The following is a 22,014-nucleotide window of genomic DNA, read 5'->3' as shown; positions in this document are numbered from 1 at the left end:
AAGCAGAGAGTTCACCAAAGCAAAGAGACGTCCGGGCGTTAGAGGCTGCGGTGGGGCTGGGGGGGGCTGCAGGACAGAGCAGGGGCGGCCGCACCAGCGGGACTCGGGGTGCTCCAGCATGGTGCCGGGCAGCTCGCCAGGATGGGACCGAAGGCAGGGGAGAGCCCAAGCAGGAGAAGGAGTGGGATGCAGATGCGGGAAGCAGAGGATGGGATGGATGGCAGTCGGGGGTGCCGGCACGCAGAACCGGCGCAGGGGGAGCAGGATGGCAGCGGTGCAGCAGCAAGGTCGGCGCAGCACCTACCAGCGTGTCCCCCGAGAGCACCTCCAGCAGCGAGATGAGGTTGTGTCCATCTCGCAGGTCCTCATAGAGGTCGTTGACGTGACGCTGCGCCTGTGGGGATGGCGACAGTGTTACAGGGATACCAGGCGGGCAGCTGAGCCCTGCAAAGCCCCAGTGCCCCCCTGCCCCACGCCAGCCAACACCAAAACAGGGCAGCCAGGGTGGGAGCCCAGTGACTCCCCCATGCACAGCAGGTGCCCACACACATCCCCAAACACAGCCCAGTCCCCCAGCCCTGTGTCCCCCCTGCCAGTGCACACCAGCAGCTCTCCCCCATGCCCCCGTGGAGCAGCAGCCACGCTGGATCCGGCATCACAATGCCATGTGCGGGGACCCACTGCCCACCAATGCTGGCAGCCATGGTGGTTTGGATCCATGGCCCACCACGACAGCAACCATGGGGGAGTAGTACCCACGGCCCACCATGCCGGCAGCCACGGGGTCCAGCCCCGGCACAGGGAGGGGAAGGCATGAGAAAAGAAAGAGCATGATGAAGGCAGCCAGGGAGGGAGAGACCTACCTCTGCTCGCCAGTGCTGTGCGGGGAGAGGCAGAGAGAAGAGAGAGATGTTAGGGGAGCCAGCAAAGAGGAGACAGCCCTGTGGCGGGCAGGGGGCAGCCAGGACCAGCCCCAGGCAGTGGCAGCCCACGGCAGCACGGATGCCGCAGGAGCGACGCCGCGGGGTTGGGCGCCTGGCATGTGGGGACATGTCTGCGCGCGGGGGCCAGGAAGACGTCTTGGCACATGCCAGGCACTGACTTGGGGCTCTGCCCACACTGGCAGGGCCCCAGTGGGGTTCGGCTGGGAGCGCGGCATGGGGCAGGAGTGGGGAGAGAAGGACAGCTGGAGATGGGAGAGTAGGACAGGACAGGAGGGCATGGGGCAGGCACTGCCAAGTGCAGGCAGCACAGTGGGCATGGCCACCCCGGGGGTGGCAGGAAGGGTGCGGGCATTGCCGTGCCTAAAGGAAGTCACGGTGGTGCCAGGGCAGAGGGGAAACGGGCAGGGAGCCCAGCAGAGCTGCCAGGCTCTGTGGCATCAAAGTCCTCGAAAGGTCCTCTCGTGCCTGGGGCCAGAGCACCATCCCCTCCCAGAGCCTGCATGGCCTTCCCGACGTGGGTGGGAGGGCATGGCCGGCAGCTCCCAGTCTGGCCAGATGCCCTGGCATGGGCACAGGATGGCACAGCCCCTCAGCATAACTGGGCAGGGGAAGCCAGGAGGCAGGGCAGGCAGCTCCTGCCTGAAAAGACCCCCGGTGCTGCCCTCAGGCCCCTGCAGAGCCCATCACAGATACAACTGAGCAGCCTCAACTGCTGCCTGCCTGGTGCCGAGGCAGCGGGAGCACCAGCACAGGCAGCCGGGAGAGGCTGTGCTGGCACAGCCGCTGCCAGGAGCCTCCACTGCCCACATCCCACGGTGCCCTGGGGGGGACGCAGTTGGGGATGCTCCAGTGCCAGGGACCGGGTGCTGCCACCGGCACAGCCTCACCGGGACTTTTCCATCGGGACGGCCAGTGGCTGCGGGAGGCGGCGCGTGCCCGTACCTTGATGAGGTGCTTGTTGACCCATTTAGTGAAAGTTTTCTTCTGGACCCGGTCTCGTTCATCTGTAAGAGAGAAGACGGCAGGGTGAGCAGGGGGCACAGGGGGTCCCAGCGCGGCGGTGCTGCCAGGCAGCACGGCTGGCGGGCACACCGGTGCAGGAAGTGATGAGCCAACCGCTCTGGTGAGCCGCGGTGAGTCACAGGGCGTGCGTGCGAGGGGAAGGAAACAGTTAACGTGGATCGGCTCCTGCGTGCCTGCACCCTGCCCCAGCCAGGCTGAGCAATGCCTGTAGCGGGGAGGGGGGGGTTGCCCAGCCCTGCCCTGCCCTGAGCCCCCCTACCCTGTACCCCGGCTGGGAGCCAGGGGAGCTGCCCAGGCACCATGTGTCCTGACCAGGTTCGATGTGTACGGGACAGGGACGAGCACGGGATGACTGCCGGCCCCAGTGGGATGTGTCCGGGACCAGGACAAGCCCAGGGGTAGTCTGCACCCCCAGAGCCCCCAGCACTGCATGTTCACCCCGAGCAGGACACGAAGCCCACGGGGCGTCTGCCCCGGTGCAGCCCCAGGCACGGCACGTCCTCCCCGAGCAAGACACGTATGGGATCACGATGAGCCCACGGGGCGTCTGCCCTGGCACAGCCCCAGCGCCGCCTGCCCAGCACCAGCCTCAGGGCACAGATGCTGCTCCGTGGGGTGGGGAGAGGCCTGGGGGGTGCCAGTCCTGTCCCTGGGGGTTCCTCCTGGGGCTGGAGCACCCACAGGGACCCCCCAGGCCCCGTCCCAGGGTGATGGCCCTGACAACTCTCCCTCCAGCTCTGGTGGGCAGCTGCGGGCAGAGCCCCGAGCAGGCAGCGCTGCGGGGCCAGTGACTCACGGGCACTCCCTGCCCGCTGCCCTGTCATTAGGGGACGAAGACAGCTGACACAGCAGGCTGGGCACCCAGGCTGGCACTGCCCACAGCTGGGTGGCCCCGAACCCCGATAACAAGCACACATCCCATGCATCCCACTAACGAGCACCCATCCCACCCATCACCACTCCCTACGGGGAGCAGCCCACTCTTCTCGCCCCATTCCTGCCAGTGCCAAACTCAGCCCAGTGCCACGGAGGGTTTGGTGGAAGGAGGCGACACCCTAGGCACATGGGGTGATGCCACCAGCTCCATGGCCGCCCCTCCACAACACCTTCCCTGCCCACGCCGCGGCGATCCAGCAGGGCCAGGGTGGTGCATGCTATGTCTTGCCCCGCTGGAGCGTGCCGGGATCTGCCCACGCAGCACCCAGCACCCTGCAGCCAGCGCCTGGCCCACGCCCACCCGTCCCAGGGAAAGCACACCGGCACCTGGGGACACCAGGGGTCCCGTCTCAGCGGGACCCACGGGCAGCTGGGCAGCAGGGCTGGGGTGTGACGGGCAGGGAAGCAAGGGCTGGTGAGCAGCAGCGGCGCAGGAGGAAGGAAGGAAGCGTGGGGCACGCTCACCGGGCATGGGTGCACCGAGGGGGGAACGCACCCGCGCCGCTCACCCCAGCAGGGCCCGCACATGAGAAGTCCTCGACACCCAGGCAAGCCCCAGCCGGCGGCACCCATGCCGCGGCAGGCTGCGCGACGGGCTGTGGCTGGGCCGCAGGCAGGATGGGCAGGGCGTGGTAGGAAGTGCAGCGCCTGGTGCTGCCATGGCGTGGACGGGGACAGGTGCCAGCATGGGACACAAGGACCCCACTTCCCCCACTGCCCAGCTGTGGGGGGGCTGCTGGTCCTGGCCCATAAGCACCCCACGGTGCTGCCCCATAGCCTGCCCGGGGACACCACCCTAGCGTGGGGGTCTGCCCCATAGCCTGCCCGGGGACACCACCCTAGCGTGGGGGTCTGCCCCATAGCTTGCCCGGGGACACCGCCCCAGTGTGGGGGTCTGCCCCATAGCTTGCCCGGGGACACCGCCCCAGCGTGGGGGTCTGCCCCATAGCTTGCCCGGGGACACCGCCCCAGTGTGGGGGTCTGCCCCACAGCCTGCCTGGGGACACCGCCCCAGCGTGGGGGTCTGCCCCATAGCTTGCCCGGGGACACCGCCCCAGTGTGGGGGTCTGCCCCACAGCCTGCCTGGGGACACCGCCCCAGCACTGGGGTCCACTCTGGTGCAGGGTGCAGGCACCAACCCCCTGTGCTGCAGGATGCATCCAACACCAGCGAGATGGCGGGGTGGTCCCACGGAGGGCAGCCACCGCCCCCCACACCATCCCCACCACCGCGGGGTCCCACTACCTTTCTTGCCCTCGGAGGCCCTCAGCACGGCCAGGTAGAGGTTGTCCTCCGAGCCCGTCCTCTGCCCCCCAGACAGACCCTCCTCCTGGCTGCGCAGCCGCTGCCGGGACATGGTGGCCGCTGCCGCCAGCCTCGCTGAGCACCCACACGGCTCCGTTCGCTCTGGCTCTGCTGCCAGCCGGGTCCCTGCCCTGCCTCCTCCCGCCGAGGTGTGGGGCGGCCCCAGGGAGGAGACTGGGGTTCCCCTCCCTCCCTCCCCACCCGGGCACGAATCCTGCCCACAGGAAACCTCCGAGCCCACGGCTCTGCTTAACTGTTTCCTCCCCGCGCCCCGGGAGCTGCCCCGGGGGCCATGGGGATGGGGCAGGGACCCCACGCACCCCCCAGGGGGTCCCCGCAGCGCACCACGGGGAGCCGGCACACCCCCAGCCTCACACCCTGGGGCCTCGGGACCCCCAGGTCTGCAAGCCTGGGTGGTTTGTGACCCCCAGACCCAAGCCCTGGAGCTGAAGGCCCCCCAATCCCCATACCCCAGAGCTTCAGGACCCCCAGGTCTGCAACCCCAACATACTCAGAAACCCCCAGCCCCATGCTCTGGAGCTGCAGGACCCTTGGTCCCCACACCCTGGGACCTCGGGACCCCCAGGTTTCCAAGCCCAGGAGGCTCGGGACCCCCAGGCTCACAAGCTCAGGACATCCTGTCCCACCGCTCAAGGTCCTCAGGACACCCCATCCCCGTGCTCAGGGGCCACAGCTCCCCAGTCCCCAAGTCCCCTGCTGGGACCCCCAAGAGCACTCAGGCCCTATCTCCAGGGACCCTGGCACCCCTCAGTTCCCAAGTCCAGGGCCCTCTGGACCCCCCAGCCCCATGCCCTGGTGCTGTAGGACCCATGGTCCCCACAACCTGGGGGCTCAGGACCCCCAGGGTTGCAAGCCTGGGCCCCAGGTTCCACACTCGAGGGGCTCAGTGCACCTCCCAGTGGGGTCGGGTTCCCAATCCCCAGGGCCGCAGGACCCCCGGGCAGGGAGGTGCCATCCCCACACCCACGCCGGCTTGGGGAGCCAGGCCAGGCTTCTCCACCCCAGCCAGCGCTCCCGGCGATGCATTCCGGGCGCTCCTGTGCCGCCTCCAGCACGGCCAGACCCACGCATCCCGCCAGCCGGTCTGCTCCCAGCCCAGCACTCCGAGGAGTCCCCCACCCCTGCGTCCACGGGGTGCTCGCATGGGATGGGGGCACCGGCAGTGCTGGGGTGGGATGCCAGGAGGAATCCCCCTGCCCAGGGACGCACCACGGAGCATCTCATGCCACACAGCCATCGGGCACACGCCGTGCTGCCCGGTGACACCACCAGCCTTGGGGATTCAGCATTTGTGCCCCATCAGGTGCAACATCCCAGCTGGGACCGTGCAGGACCTGGCCTGGCCACACGCCCCTCCCTGGGGACCCACAAGCGGGGGTCTGGCACAGGGTGGGAGCCCACAGCTGCTCAGCTCCCTGCCCTGCACCCCCCACAGCTCGGGGACCTCGGGGTGGCACAGGGCTGGCAGCTCTGACTGTGGCAGCACCCATGTCACCACCCAGCACAGGGGTGCGGGCAGCAGGGAAAGTGCAGCCGCAGGCACCCTGAGCGCTGCCAGCTTGGCATGACACCACGCAGAGGCCAGCGCCCACATCCCGCACACACAGCACCAGCACCAGCGCCGGCGTCGGCAGGCGCAGCCTGACCCTTGCATGGAGTCCAAGGGACACGGGGAGGGGGACGACGCATCGTCCCACCATGACTCATGGCCCGACTGGCGCGCCCTGCCCCAGGCTCCGGCGCGGTGAGCGGCGCCATGGGGTGTGCCCACCGGCACCCACCTCCGCAGGCAGCGGGTGCCGCGGGGGGCTCAGCCCTGCCCAGCCTTTGCCGTGCCGGCGGCCAGCAGCTGGGTTGTGGGAGGCAGAGCGTGGGGCCATGAGCCAGGCGGTATGGGGAGCCACTGTGCAGCGCCGGGAGAGTGGCCTGGGGGTCTGCGACCCCCACCCTCGGGCAGCCGGGTGGCAGGGGGCTGCGGGTGGCCAGGCCTGGCAGAAGCTGCCCGCTGCCGGGGAGGAGGCAGCTCGGTACAGGCAGCACCGCTTTGCCGGCCCGCTGCCCACGGGGGCAGGGCCAGGGCGGCCGCTGAGGAATGCGGGCGGCAACGGGCTCCACACGCACATTTTCCACCCAGAGCACATCTGGCGCAGAGCACATCTGGCCCGTGGAACCACAACGGGAGCACAGTTGACGCCAGCGCACGTCAGGGGGCAGGGACATACCAGAGCTACAGCTCGCCGCATCGCAGCCAGCACAGGGGCACTGGCACAGGGGCGATGGCATTGCCAATGGGGTGACACAGGGCAAGAGAGGGGCCGGGGCAGTGGCAGTACTGGGGTGGCACCGTGCCAAGCCAGCGGTGCCTCACACTCCTCCACCTGCGCCCAGGTGCTGGCACAGCAGGGCCGGGGCTGGCACCACGCTCACATGTGCCACTGACCTGCTCCACCAGCACAGACACTGCTGCCGTACCAGTGCTGGCTCTGGAGGGATCAGGGCAGTGTGGCCCTGAGCCCCCCTTGCTGCAGCAGTTACCCCCAAGGGCCATGGCCCAGATGGGCACCCTGGCAGCCACCGGCACTGCTCCCACCATGGCCCACACCAGCGCGATGCTGGCAGAGCACCGTGGGGGACCTAGACCTAAGCAGTGCAGCCTGCCAGCAAGGGCTGGACAGGAGGTACCGCCAGCTCCAGCACATCCCGGCACAACCAGTGCTTCCCAGGATGAGGCACCAGGATGGACACCCCTGCCCCAGCTCAGTCCCCCCAACACCACCCCGCGGCCCTGGCACCCACGGCCCCAAGCTGGTGACAGCCCCGCAGCTTCCCACAGGCACCACCTGTGTCCCCAGGGCTGCCACAGCTCCCGGCAGAGCCGAGTTGCCTCAGTCACCGGACCCCAGCAGCTGTCCCTGGCAGCCACCATGCTGGGCACGGGGCCACGGGCTCCTCTCCATGCTGCCACCGCAGGCAGGAGGCACCTGGGGCCGGTAGGCAGGCCGGCAGGCAGCGTGGGAGCAGACATGGCAGGCGGCGGCGCGGCGCGGGCACTTTGAAGATCTGAAGAAGCAAAAGGCCCGGCACAGCCCTTGGGACAGGCAGGGCTCCCGGCGCAGGCAGCTGCCCAGACGGGCCAGACAGGCAGGAGCTGCCTCACCTTCAGCTCCGAGCCCCTGCGGGTGCAGCACCCAGCCAGGCCGGCCCAGCTCCTTCCCACAGCATCTCCCCACCAGCCGGGGCTGCGGCACCCACCGGGCCAGCTGCCCTCGCCGCCCATCCCAGTAGCAAGACCACAGGTGACCCCCCAACCTTCAGCCCCCAGAGCACGCCGGCACCTCCAGGTTGGCACCAGCCTCTGCAGGTGCTGGGACAGCGAGGGGCTGCAGGAGAGCACCTGGGCACCCCGCCAAGCACCGGCACACGTGGTCCAACCGAGCTGATCTCTGCGCCGTCTCCCTGTGCCAGGGCATGGCAGCCCTGCGCACCGCAACGGGCGCTGCCTGCCTGAGCCAGCTGCCTGCGGGCAGGAGATGGGTGCTGCCACCAGACAGCTGCTGGCACCCAGCGCCGCAGGGGGATTACCAGCACGGCCCAGGGCGAGAGGCCCCTGCCAGGCCTGGGGCCCTGCACCCGCTGCCGCCTGCACGTTTGGCACAGGCAGCCAGCGGGAAGGAGCTCCGCGCCATGCCGCGTCGCACCCCAACCGCGATGATGAGGCAGTGAAAGCGTCGCATAACGCCGTGGGTGCTTCCTGCCGCCGGCCCGGGAGGAACCCAGCTGCACCCAGGGGTGGGGGGCACCGAGCCGGTCCCGCCAGCAGCCTCCCTCCTGCCAGGAGTGCCATGGCCGCGCGTGGGGATGCTGGCAGGGCGCCGAGGGCTGCAGGTGCCCAGCACTGGTAGCTCGGTGCCAGCGCCTGGGTCACCCTTCAGTGACACTCGTGCCTCATATCAGCAGGACGGTGCTGGCAGGGCGGCAGAACCAGCGCAGCCACAGGCACTGACAGCAGCCGGGGCGTCCGCACTGGCAGCGCTGGGGAGTGGGGTCACCACAGCCCGGCAAGATGCCACTGCAGGACACCCCCCCCGGTGTGTGGAGGGGGCACGGAGAGCCACATGTATGGACACATGCCCAGGCGTGCCAGTGCACACACACGTGCACGTACCTACAGGCTGGCACACCGTCGCACGTGGGGCTGCACACCCACGGGCACACGTCCACCAGCACACACACGGGGTGCGCACCCACAGAGGGGCATAAACATGTGTGCACACGCACACTCATGCACACATGCACAAGGGCACACACATGGGACAGACACAGACCCCAGCATACACATGGGCAGGCACGCAACACAGGGTGAGCACACACGCATGCAGGCACACGTGTGGGGGGCACACGCATGCAAGGGCACACATCACACACACACAGGGGCACACGCATGCAGGCATGCAAACACACATGCAGGATGCACAAACACGCAGTGGAACACACAGATGTAGGGGTGCACATGAGGGATGATACACATGCATGAGCACACATGCAGGGGCACACATGTGGAGAACACGTAGAGAACACACATGCGGGAGTACACACGAGGAATGATACACACATGCAGGCACACACACATGTGGGATGCAGACACACGCATGCAGGCCACACACACATGGGATGCACACACACATGCAGGCACACACACACATGCAGGCATGCACACACGCACATGGGGCACGGGCACACATGCAGGCACACACAAATGTAGGATGCACACACACACATGCAGGCATGCACACACACGTATGCAGGATATACACACACATATGCAGGCGCACACACACACGCAGGGCACACACATGCAGGGGCACACATGCAGACACACACAAATGCAGGATGTACACACACACAAATGCAGGTACGCACACACACGTGGGGCATGGGCACACATGCAGGGGCACACATGCAGGCACACACACAAATGCAGGATACACACACACACATGCAGGCGTGCACACACACAAATGCGGGATACACAAACACACATGCAGGGGCACACATGCAAACACACACACAAATGCAGGATACACACACATATGCAGGCGTGCACACACATGTGGGGCAAGGGCACACATGCAGGGGCACACATGCAGGCACACACACAAATGCAGGATACACACACACACATGCAGGCATGCACACACACATGCGGGGCACACACACATGCAGGCACACACACACATGCAGGATACACACACATGCAGGCACACACACACATGCAGGATACACACACACATAAATGTGGAATACACACACATGCAGGCACGCACACACACGTGGGGCATGGGCACACATGCAGGCACACACAAAAATACGGGATACACACACACACATGCAGGCACGCACACACACATGGGGCATGGGCACACATGCAGGGGCACACATGCAGGCACACAAATGCAGGATACACATACACATGCAGGCACGCACACACACGCGGGGCGCGGGCACACATGCAGGCACACACAAAAATACGGGATACACACACACACATGCAGGCATGCACACACATGTGGGACGCACAAACACACATGCAGGCACACCCCCACACACACCCCCGCGGGCACACGCAGCCCCCCCGCAGCGCACGGGCACTCTCGGTCCCGGCCCCAGCCGGCCCCCACCGTCCAGCCGCGGGGCTCTCGAGGGCGGGGCTCTCGAGGGCGGGGCTCTCGAGGGCGGGGCTCTCGAGGGCGGGGCTCTCGGGGGCGGGGCTCTCGGGGGCGGGGCTCTCGGGGGCGGGGCTCTCGAGCCAGGTCCCGCCACCCCCGCCTTCCCACATCTCGCCCCCCCCGTCCCGGGGCTCCCGCCGGGCTCGGAGGTCCCCTTCGACCCGCAGCGGCCGCGGTGCCCCCCCGACAGCAGGTCCTGGCCCCACGGGGCTCCCGGCCCCGGACACCACCACCCCCCGCCCCGCCCCCCCGCAGCCCGGCCGCGCCGCCGCTCCCGCTGCCTCAGCCGCCCCACGCACCGGCGCAGCAGAGCCGGTCGCTCAGGTACCGCCGCCGCTCGGGCTCGGAGCCGCTGCTCAGCCACCCCCCGCCGAGGCCGGGGCCGGGGCCCGCCGGGCTGCCCGCCATCCTCGCTCCGCACCCGACGGCACCGGGCGGGACGGGGACGGGGACCTGGGGGGACGAGCAGGGCCCGCCCCGCGCCACCGCCCCGGCCCGCCCCCAGGGCGGGCCCGGCTCCGCCCGGCCCGGCCCCCCCGGCCCCAGCACGGACCCCCGCACCCGGCCGCGGCACCCCTGCGCTGGGGAGGCTGCGAACGCGCTGCCGGCCCCCGGCCCCCTTCTCCTGCGCACCCCTGCTCTGCACCCCGGCACCCCAACCCTGCACCCAGTGCCCCTGCACCCCGGCACCCCAACCCTGCACCCCAACGCCTCTAACCCTGCATCCCGGCACCCCAACCCAACCCTGCACCCAGTGTCCCTGCACCCCGGCACCCCAGCCTGGCACACCAACACCTCTAACCCTGCACTCCTAATTCTGCACCTCAATATCTCTAACCCTGCACCCCAACACACCAGCCCTGCGCCCAGTGCCCCTGCATCCCAGCACCCCAGCACCTCTAACCCTGCACCCCTAACCTTACACCCTGACACCCCAGCCCTGCACCCAATGCCCCTGCGCCCTGGCACCCCAACCCTGCAACTAGTGCCCCTGCACCCCAACATCTCAGCCTGGCACCCCAACGCTGCACCCAACACCTCTAATCCTGCACACCTAACTCTGCACACCAACACCCTAACGCAGCACCCCCTGCCCTGCACCCCAATACCACTAACCCTGCACACAGTGCCCCTGCACCCTGACACCCCAATGCTGCACCCCCTCCTCTGCATCCAGTGTCCTTGCACCCCGACACCCCCTCCCTTCTGCACTGCCTCCCCTGCACCCCAGCACCCCTAACCCCGCACCCACTGCCCCTGCACCCAGGCATCCCCTCCCCTCTGCAACCTTCCCATGCCTGCAGCACCCAATGCCCTTCTCCCCACTGCACCCAGCCTCCACACCCCTGCCCCTGCTGCACCCCAACACCCCCCTTCCCCCCACTCCTCCCTGCACCCCTCTGCCCAGGAAGGCGGGGGAGCAGCCCCCTCCTCCCCACCGCTGCAGGCAGGGTAGCTGCCCACACTTTCCCCCGCCTCTCACAAGCCCCTGGGATGCCCCCCACTACTGCAGCCACAGGGCACCCCAAGATCTGCAGCACCCACCTCCAGACCCCCTGCCCATGCACATTGCTGCCAGGGTGGGTGGGGAGCGGTTTCTGCCCCCCTGCGTTGCCTGTTCCAGCATCCACCCCTCCCCGGCAGCACCCCCTGCAACCTCCACCCCACCACGCCACTGGCCGGACAAGGCCACAGCAAGGGGCACCCACAGGGTCTCGGTGCAGAGAGGACCCCTGGGCACAAGCTGCCAGCACTCCCTGCACCCGCACCCACACAGCAGGTTGCGCCCCACGCCACATCCCACAGCCCCCCAGCCCGCCAGCCCCACAGCCCCGGTGCCACTCGGGGTGCCTGGCTGCAGCCCCCCTGGCACGAGCAGGACGAGCACCGCGGGCATGCAGAGCCTGCCGGGAAGGAGCATCCCGCGGGGACGGTGGTCCCAGGGGATGCCACCCACACCAGCACCCCGGCACGCGTGGGACACCTGCCTCCTGGCCCGCAGCAGCACCAGCAGCAGAGCTCGCACAGCATGGCGCAGTCCCGGCAGGACCCTGGCTCCTGCTCCCACCGCCCCGCTCGGCGTTCGGCCGCGTCTGGACAACAGCCGCGCTGCGGCCGGTGACTCAGACAGCCCACGGCCTCTGCCAGGCCCGGCTCTTCCTGCTCCCAAGCCAGAGATGGAGCCCACCCCCGGAGCGCTCCGGCTGGGAACCTTTCTGTCCCAGAGCAGCCGTGGGCTGAGCACGGCAGCTGGCCAGGCCACGCGGGAGCCGGGGCTCAGACCAGCAGGCACTGGCATGGGCATGGGCATGGCCATGGCATGGGACCCCCGAGCAGGCAGAAGTCCAGGTGGCACGGGGTCTGTGGCAGCCCCTGGCAGCACCCATGGGTGCCAGGGGGGGCTACCGGAGCTCGGCACATTCCCATCAGCCTGCTCCCCACCGGGGAGCTGGGCGGGGGGTGGGGGGGTGTCGTGTCAAACCCCAGCTGTGGCGCAACCAGATCGGCCACGAGTGTGGGGGCTGGGCACAGCACGGCACAGCACAGTGCCGCCCCACATCCCACAGCTCTGCCCCACGGCACGGTGTGGCCCATCTGTGCTGCAGAGATAAGGAACTGGGGGAGCAGTGGGGAGGGCCGGGCCGGGGCGATTAGCGCCTGGTGAGCAGGAAACACCAATTGGAACTGGGACGCGTTTCCTTCGGGATGTGTGTGCTGCTCCCACCAGGCTTGCCACAGCCCCTGCCACGTTTGCCACAGCCGCACCATGTTTGCCATGGCCCCACCACACTTGCCACGGCTGGCCCCCAGCTGATGGCGAGCCCCTCAAACGCCAGCAGAAAGATGGAGACCGTGGGGCCGTGCCAGGAAAAGCTTCCCCATGCCGGCTGGGCGCCGTGCCAGGGAGCCCGGCTGCTGCCAGCCACAGCCCTGAGCCACAGCATGGCCATTTCCCCCGATGCTGGTGACTCACCGGCCACCGGCAGCAGCGTCCGACCCCCCCGGCCCCTGGCCTGGCACAGCCAGAACCACCAGGGTGGTGGAAAAACTGAGCGGAGCGGATGGGGCGGGAGGGGGGAAGACGGGGCGGGGGGGGGGAAGACGAGGCCGGGGGGGGGTTTCCCAAAGCTCTGGGGGCCTCCCCCACCCCGCTGTTGCTGCCGCCACGTCTCTGGCCACAATTCTGGCAGCCTTGGCAACCGGAGCAGGGCCCAAACAAACAGCCAGCATCCTGCTGCCGAAACAGCTAGTTCTGCTGCCGCCGGAACCAGCCGGGCTCTGCCGCCACCAAGCCTCCGCGCTCTGTCACAGCCCCCAGGTCTCCTCTCCCAGCCTGGCCCCAACCCCTCCACAGCCCCAAACCCACCTGCTCCCAGTCCTGGCTCCATCCTGGCCCCCCAGCACCTGGCGGGGGCAGCACCTGGGTTCTGGCCCCACCTAGGGATGGGCCAGGGGCTCCCACCATGCTGCCCCCCAGGGCAGCCCTGCTTGGAGCATGGGGAGTGGGGGCACTGAGCTCTCAGCAGCACCCCAGGCTCTCCAGGAGCATCCCCCCAGGACCCTGGCTTCTCCCCAGGGCAGTGGCAGCCACAGGACAGGGATGCCCACACCCCCACCCGAAACAGCTGGGTACAGCTGGAGATCTAACTGGGGATGAGGATGGGGATGGGGTTGGAGAAACCAGACACGAGCACCAGCTGGGCCATGGTGCCCAGGGTAAACATCCACCCCAACACTGTGCCGAAACTGCAACAGAGAGTGGCCACGTGAGTGCCAAGGCAGCCCCCCTGCCCCACACGTGTTCCAGCAACAATACTCACAAATAAACCCCTCTCACCCCCCCAACATCCTGGCCTGCCTGCCACACCATGGCACAGCACAGGGACCCCAGGCAGAAGCCCCCCCTAAGCCCAGGGGGGACCAGGGAGGCACAGAGCCAGGCAGGACTGAGCATGGCCAGCACTGCTGGAGCCCCCCAGCACCCCCCATCTCAGGGGAGCGACAGCACAGTGCGGCACGGCCAAGATGATGGGCCCCGGCAGGTGTGACCTTGGGGGTGCCCTTCAGGCAGCCCTGGGTAGGTGCCAGGGATAGCGGCCCCCCCCAGCGGGGAGCAGCCCGGGGCTCCTGTCAAGGTGCCCTGCCTGCCTTATCGGGCCGGCTGCAAGCAGTGGCACAGGCAGGCCAAGCCACTCGCTGCCAGGATGGCTGCAGCATCTCCCACCGGCACAGGTGACAGTGGCAAGCGGCACAGGGGAGCGCACACCAGTGGTTTCCCAAGCTCAGCTGCCACGGCGGAGGGGACCAGGGCACTCCCTGAGCAGGCAGCACGAAGCAGGCAGCGTGACAGCGCCCAGTGCCGCACACAGATCGACGGAAACCACAGCCAACGCCCTGGAAAGCGCCGAGGGAGGGGGAGCAGGACTGCGGCGGGGGGCCAGGACCAAAGCAGCTCGCCCCGCAGCTGCCAGCATCACGGCGGACACGGATGTGGCACTGGCAGGAGGGATGCACGTGGCTTCAGCCACAGCAGCTCTGGGCGTGAGGGGTCTCTTGGGGGCCCAGGGCCTGGCTGTGCCCACGGGGACTGCGGCAAGAGCCAAGGGGGCTATGTGGGCATCGCTGGCACTCGGCCACAGCCGCGCTCCGACCGCAGGCCCTGACCAGCCCAGCCGCTGCCGGCCCAGCCCTTCTGCAGCACAAGTGTGCCGCACCGTGGGCAGCCCCTGCCCACACCCTGGCAGCCGGCGGCTTTGCCCCTGCGCTGCTGCCTGCGCTGAGCACAGTGCCCCCAGCAGCCACAGCGTTTCAGTGAGGACGCTGCCCACCAGCAGGTAGATGATGGCACAGAGGTGAAGATAACCCTGTACAAAGGGGGGGGGGGCTCCGTGATGAACCCACAAAATAACCTGCCCACATCAGGAGCTCTTTTGCACGCCAGCCGGCCCTGCCCGTCCTTCCCGCAAGGACACACATCCCTGCCAACACCAGGATCCACTGAGATGCTCCCACCCGAACCAGCGAGCTGCCATGTCCCCTCCCAGCCCCCACCCCCCCTTCTGTCACCAGATCCCTGTCCCCAAAAACATTTGGCACCTTCACGCCTCGGGAAAACACCTGCTGCCTGCCAGCAGCGAGATTTCGGCTGTCGGATACCCAAAATTGATGGGGAAGGGGGATGGGGATGCTGGGGGGGCTGCGGCGTGGGTGCGTGGAGGGGCTGCTGCTGGCCTCTCCCACCCCGCAGGGTGTCGGGGGGGGGGGCCGGCCGGGGGGCCCAGCCGGCAGTGCTGATTCACTGGGGGTGCCGGTATGCGCTGCATCCCGCTCCCGCGATGCTCCCCGGGCAGGCGGGTCCTCCCTAGAGCCCCCCAAGAGCCCCCACCCACCCCCCGCCCCATCGGGACAGCAGGGCCCTCCTCCCTCTGCCCCCCCCGCGGATGGGCGGGGCGAGGGGCCGAGTCGAGTCGAGCCGAACTCACCTGCATCCCCCGGTTCGGCCCGCCGCCGCCAGTACCAGACCAGGGCGAGGGATGCTGCGTGTCCCACCGCCACCAGCGAGGGGAAGAGGGACCCGGTGTCCTCCATGGGGACACGGCTCGGCTCGGCTCGGCTCGGCGGGGCAGGGACGCACCAGCGCCCGCCCCCCCGGGGCAGCTCCCGCTCCGCCTTAACCCCTCCCGGTCCGCGGCGAGGAGACGCCTTCCCCCCCTCGCCGTACCGGCAGGCTGCCCCCCCCCCGCCCCAGCCCGCTCCGCTCGCCCCCATCACTCACATCCCGGCTTTTTATATCCCGGGATGTTCCGCCCGAGCGGCGCCAGCCTCCCCCCGCCACCCCCCCGATGTCCCCCCCGCCTCGGCCCGGCGGGTCTCACCTACCCGGCACGACCTTCATGAGCGGGCAGGGAGCGGGCAGGGAGCGGGCAGGGAGCGGGCAGGAGCGGGCAGCGCAGAGCGAGGGCGCAGCGCCGTGCCGGCGGCGGCGGGGGCACCGGGGGGGGGGGGCGGGCAGGGAGCGGGCGCCGATATAAATAACCGGTGCCCGTCACCGAGCCCGAGTTAGAACATGACACGAGCGGGGGCGGGACGGGGAGGCCAAGACACCCCGGGACCCTTCGGACCCCCCCCGGCGCCGGGGGGGTTAACACGGCCGCCACCTCGGGGAGTTAATTACAGCGGCACTAATGGCCTAGGAACGGACCAGGGGCCGGAGAAAGCCCCCCCCGTCGGGCCGGGGACCGGGCGCGGGGGGCGGCGGGACCCGCTCCGTCCCACGGGGACCCCCGCAAGCACCCGCCGCCGGCGCGACCCCGTCCCCGCCAGCCGGGAATCCCGGCCGGGTTTTCCCGCAGCGGCTCCCCGGAGCGGAGGCAAAACCCGGTCCGGAACACACGGAACGGCGGGATGGCGGCGCCCCACGGGGACGCACCCCGTGGGGCTCGGGCAGCCGCACGGCCCGTCCCCTCGCGCCGCAGCACCCAGCGCAGGGTGCGACCCCCGGGCACAGCTCGGGGACCCCCCCCGCGGGATGCGGGGGCACGGTGCCCCAGGGGCGGGCAGGGGGCTGAGCAGGGGCTGCAGGGATGCTGTGGCAGGGCCGGTCCACGCAGCACGCCCCGGGAGCTGCAGGGCCGAGGGCCGCCCCCCCACCCGCCCCCCCGCCGGCCTGGTGACTCACGGCGCTGGCAGGGAGCGGGCTCGGCGCCTTCGCGCTGGAAACTTGGAGCGGCGGCAGCTGCGGGGCTGAGTCACGGCCAGCAGCGGGAGGGGGGGTGCAGGGGGGCGGGGGGGGGTTGCGGGGGGGGCCCTCACCGCGGCCTCGGGGCGCCGGCCGCAGCTGCCCCGCCCGGGGTGGGGGGGGGGACACACACGGCAGCCCCGCAGCTCCTGCCGGACCCAGCTGCCACCGATCCTGTGTCGGGATCGCATGTCGCTGGGGGGGGGGAGGGGGCCAGGACCGTGGGCAGGGCAGGGCAGGGACGCCCCCGCAGCCCCCCGCCGCAGGCAGCCCCCCTCCCCAGCCACAGCCCTGCCCACCCCAGCTGCCGCTGCCCATCCATCCAGACCCATCCTGTGCACAGCCGGGATGGCGGGGCTCAGCCCCCACACACAGCACGGCCCCCCCATGACACGGCCACCTCACCAGCACAGCCACCCCACTGCATGGCCACTCCACGGCACAGCCCCCCCCTGCCCCAGTGCAGCCCTCTGCCCGCCCCGGGGAGCATGGGGGAGGGGGGTCAGTAGCAGTGAGATCCCCAGCAGCACTGGAGGTACTCAGCAGCCCACCTGCCCACCCACACACCCCCCCCGAGCATCACGGGATGCTGCTCCGCTGCACAGCGGCACACCCGGGCCCGGGGGACCCGCACAGCCTCCCAGGGACCACCCCAGCCCCAGTACTGTGTGCCCCTGTCACACCCGGTCCAAGGGCAGGTACACCAGCAAGGCACAGCCTCCCCCTACGCCGTGGGACACCCAGAGCCCTGCCTGACTATGGGGTCCCTGTGGATGCATGGGGAACATAGTAGCCCCCAAGTCCCCCCCTGCACCCCTCCTCCCCAGGCTCAACACCCCCCTGGACAGCACAGGGGCTGCAGGTGCCCCCTGCCCTTGGCAGCGGGATGGGAGGGTGGGGGGGCTGCCCCTGGAGCTGAGGAGGGGGGCATGGCGTCAACTCAGCGCTCTGCAGCAAGCCCCCAGAAGCATAAGGGTTAAGGTGCCCCTGCCCCCTGGGGGGCACCCAGGGGCGAGGGTTGGGGACCCTCCTTGCACCTAGCCTGAAGGTCCCCCCCCTCACGGATGCGGGTCAATACCTGGGGCCGGGCTGGGCTGGGGGGGCGGCTGGGACACTCCCCCCACAGCGGTGGCAGCAACGACAGGCTCCACGTGCTGCTCGCCTTCGTCCTTCCTTCGGTAAAGCCGGTCACCACCGGCGGGACGTGGCCTGCCAGTGCTGGCGGTGTCAGCAGTGCGGCGAGTGGGGATGGCGGGACGGCGGGTGCGCTGCAGGGAGAGCGGGACGATCTCGGGTGGCAGGCGCAGGTACTGGCGCAGGTAGGCGATGCCCTCGTCCGTCAGGTACCAGTAGAAGTGGCGCCAAGCGAAGGTCTCCCGCACCAACCCGCGGGACCGAAGGGAGGCCATGGCACGCAGCACCTCCACGTTGGGGACACCAGGCAACTGCGGGTGGGCACGCCGAGGCCGGGGGTCCTTCTCGGCCACCAGCACGCCCTCACGGAACAGCAGCTCCAGGATGGCACGCAGCCGCTCCAGCGGCATCAGCATCCCGGCCACCATGGTGCGGCTCGGCACGGCACTGCACACACGGCACGGCACGGCACGCCTCTGCTCAGCTCAGTTACGGCTCGGCACGGCCGGTATGGCCTGGCACGCCTCACCACCGCTCGGTGTGGTCTGGCACGGCTCGGCACTGCTCGGTACGGTCTGGCACGGCTCACCACTGCTCAGTGTGGCTCGGCACAGTTCAGCACGGCTCCGTACTGCCTGGTATGGCCCAGCACAGGCCGGTATGGCACGGCACAGCCCAGTATGGCCCGGCACGGCTCGGCACGGCGCTGGCTGCCTGCGGCGGGCAGACTGGCGGCAGCTCCACCCCCGGGCCGGGGGGGCCGTGGGGGGACCGGGGCCAGCCCTGACTCAGTGGCCCCTCCCCGGCCCCACCACCCGCCCGGGGGGAGCCACGGCCGGGCTCGCTCCCCCCCCCGCCCCGACCCACCCGGCCGGTTCCCGCGTGGGAACCTCCGCGGGTCCGATCCCGCCCCGCCCCGGACACCGGGACCGCCCCCCCGAACCATCCCCGGGGGCGCCGCCACCCGGGGGGGGGAGGGGCCCGGCATGGGGAGGTGACCCTCAGCCCGGGGGGAACCCTCAACACGGCGGGGGAACGACTCTCAGCCCTGTGGGGGACGGACCCCCTCAGCCCCGGGGGAGACAGACCCTCAACCTGGGGGGCACACACAGCTTAGCCTGGGGGGGACGACCCTCAGCTCTTGGGGGTGCACCGTCAGCACGGGGGGGGGGGGAGACACCCTCAGCTCGGGGAGGGACCCTCAGCCCCGGGCGGGGCCACCACCTGCCCGGGGACGTGGCCCCCGCGCCCCCCCCGGGAGCATCCCATCCGGCAGAGCTGCAGGCAGGGCTCCAGCGGCCGCATCCTGCCAACGTCAATATTTGCTCCACTCCTGCCCCTGTTTGAGCAGCGCCGGGGGGGCCGTGCTGGCTGGGGAGGGCCACACCCCATAGGGACCCACCCGTCCCCACAGCCCCCACGGACCCCCCATCCCCACCACCCGGGTGCCCCGCAGCAGGCGGCACAAGCGCAGGACCATGGCATCATGGCCGCGGCACTGGCACTGCTTCGTCTACCCCCACACACCCCCCGCCGCCTGCTTGTCCCCAGGGCTGGCAGGTGGGGATGAGGCAGCTGCCACCCACAGCCACCCCCCCGTGCCCTACCAGGACCAGCAACTGCCTGCCACCCACACACCAGCACCACGGGGACCCCGGCACGGCCCCTGCCACGCCAGCTGGGGACCCTGAGCACCACAGCGGGGACAGCCCCAGCACCCAGGGTCCCCACCCCACGGCCGCACCCAGATCACGGGTGGGTGGGTGCTAGCAGCCAGCTTGTGGGCACCCGGACCGTTTCCTCCTCCTGTCACGTGCCAGCGCTGGTGCCAAGAGCAGGATGGGCTTGGGGACGGCCCGGGGTGCCTGGGGCTCACCCATCACCGGCACCAGTGCTGGGCTGGCAGCAACCCCCTGGGAGCCTGGGGGTTCCCCCACACCGGGGGCTGCCCCACAATGGGGGGGTCGCACCCCCTCAGCCCTGAAACAGGGCCGCCACTACCACCAAGCCTGGTGTCCCCTCAGCCAGGGCTCCCACAGCCCCCCCAGCCCAGTGCGGTGGGGCCAGGGCAGCCTGGCACCAGGAGGCTCCGACTGCCGCAGCAGGAATGCCCTGGCAGCAGTGGGGCAATGCGGGGGTCTGGGGGACGCTGTGGCTTTGGGGACAGCATCAGCTGCAGAAGTGGCACCATCCCTGGCACCCCCTCCCTGCTGACGCCGCTACCGGGAGCAGAGCAGCAATGTGGCGCGCTGAGATTTACCAGTGGGGAGCAGCGGCCCCGGCACAAGCACGAGGGGCTGCGCAGCCCCCGGCCATGCTCATGCTGGTGGGGCACCCACCCCAGAGCTGCTGTGCCCCACGCGCCCCAAACCCACCGGAACGGGTGATGTAAGTCACGCCGGCATGGCCGGGTGGGGGGGCCCACACCACGACTTGCACAACTTCCCCATCCCTCTGATCCTGGAGGGGAGAGCGGGGGCTGGGAGGAGCAGAGCCCCCAGCCCCATTCCCTGAGGGCCCCCAACACAAGGCACCCCCGGCACAGGAGCTGGGGGCACCAGGACGTCCACCCGCACCCCATGCAGGACTGTGGTACCCACCGCCCGCACACGGAGGGACCCCCCTGGGAAAGCATTCGCTGCCTGCCCAAGCACCCACTCGTGTGCCCGTCCCCACGGAGCACCCCCCCTAGCACCCACACCTCTGCGGTGCCCCCCGGAACACAGCACCCCACGCAGGGGGTGCGAAGGATGGGGGACACCAATGGGGGGCAGCCAGCCCCGTGCGTGGGGAGGGCCCGAGTTCACCACAGCCAGGCCTGGGCTGAAACCGGGACCTCCAGGCAGGGCAGGGCACCCCCAAAGATGGTGACAGGAGCCATGACACCCCAAGTCACCCCAAACCCCCAGCATGCTCCCCACCCCACAGCCTCAGGGGGGCCCGGAGGGGAGGGAACGCGCCAACCGACCCAGCACAGACAGACAGACAGACAGTGCCGGGGGGGTCACAGCTCCCCCAGTGCCTGCACCAACCGGTCCCACCCCTCCGGAGCAGGGATGGGGCTCCCCGGGGGGAGCAGGGACCTGGGGCCCCAGCCCACGCTGTGGGGCACACGCTGCAGTGCAGGGCCGGTGCAGCCAGCACGGTGCTCCCCGTGCCTCGCCGCAGCCACAACCTGGCTCCCTGCAGGTGGGGGGGGCCCACGTGCCCCCCAGACAGCCCCCTCCTGCCTCACATGTTCACCAGCGCTGGCCCCCGACCTGCTGCCCCCAGCCAGACCTCGCCAGCACCAGGTCCCCGTCCCCAGATCAGTGGGTGCAGGGATGCAAGCGTGGGCACGGCTGGTTCATGGGGCTGCCCCCCGCCCCGCCGCCCCCCCCCCCCCCCCCCCCCCCGGGACATCGCACCCCCCAGACAGGTCATGGCCACGCCATCCGGCTGCCCACCGGGAAGTGCCGAGTCAGCGCCTGCCGCAGTGATCCAACACGATGTGACAGTGGAGCCGGCTCCGGCATCCAGCCGCTCCCCCCCCGTGCCCCCCATCCGCCAGGGACACCAGGCACAGTGCCGGCACCCACCCTGCACCCACCAAACTGGGGTGCACCCCGGGGGCCAGGCACCACTCTGCCCTCCCCGAGCCCAGCTCAGCACCAGCTCAGCCCACCCCGGCACCACCGGCCCCGCCGCCACCGGTACTGGCCCCACCACTCGCACCCCCGCCTCACCACATGCTCCAGCACGTGCCCATGAAGCGCCAGCACTGCACCTCGGGGGTTCCAGGGGGGCAGCAGCTTCCAGAATGCAGTGCCTGGGGTCATCCCCCCTCAGGTCCTGCCGTGCCCCCCACCCCTCCGACCCACAGCCAGGGGTCTGACCCACAGCAGGGGCTTTGCCACATGGAGACCTTGGGCGGGTTGCAGACCCCCAAACCTTGGGGCGGGCAGGTGGGCAGCGGCAGGACCCTGCAGCCAGCAGCTCCTGGCCATGGGCCCATCTCTCCCCTCCTGGTGCCAGTGCCGGTGCTGGTGTCCACCAGACCTGGCCTGGCGGGGCCGGAGGGCTCCCCGTGCCGAGGCAGGAACAAAGGCATGGCTGTTCGCGGAGGGCACCGCGGTCAGAGCTGGGGGGGCCAGGGGGGGCACCACCGGCCAGATCTGGTTATTAATGAGGCCAGGGCTGGCAGGGG

The 22,014-nt window shown here is 70.0% G+C and overlaps 1 protein-coding gene across 17 annotated transcripts in view; it reads right to left on the bottom strand.

The window, feature by feature from the left end:
- The window catches only part of PLEC (plectin), a 62,584-nt gene that overhangs the window by 26,464 nt on the left and 14,106 nt on the right, over positions 1-22,014 (bottom strand). For 3 of the 17 annotated variants that reach the window (XM_056333089.1, XM_056333102.1, XM_056333101.1), the window contains 2 exons: positions 1,887-1,948; positions 305-394 (listed from right to left, as the gene is read on the bottom strand). In XM_056333089.1, coding sequence (XP_056189064.1) covers positions 305-394; positions 1,887-1,948 — 152 coding nt within the window. Of the gene's footprint in view, positions 1-304; positions 395-863; positions 879-1,886; positions 1,949-4,148; positions 4,327-10,254; positions 10,397-15,438; positions 15,582-17,772; positions 18,272-22,014 lie in introns of those variants that run through there. The other 14 variants (XM_056333085.1, XM_056333087.1, XM_056333092.1 and 11 more) reach the window with 9 other exon arrangements.

The sequence above is a fragment of the Falco biarmicus genome, chromosome 3 (assembly GCF_023638135.1).
Source record: "Falco biarmicus isolate bFalBia1 chromosome 3, bFalBia1.pri, whole genome shotgun sequence".
Taxonomy (NCBI): Eukaryota; Metazoa; Chordata; class Aves; order Falconiformes; family Falconidae; genus Falco; species Falco biarmicus.
This window is presented reverse-complemented; position numbering and strand designations above follow the sequence as displayed.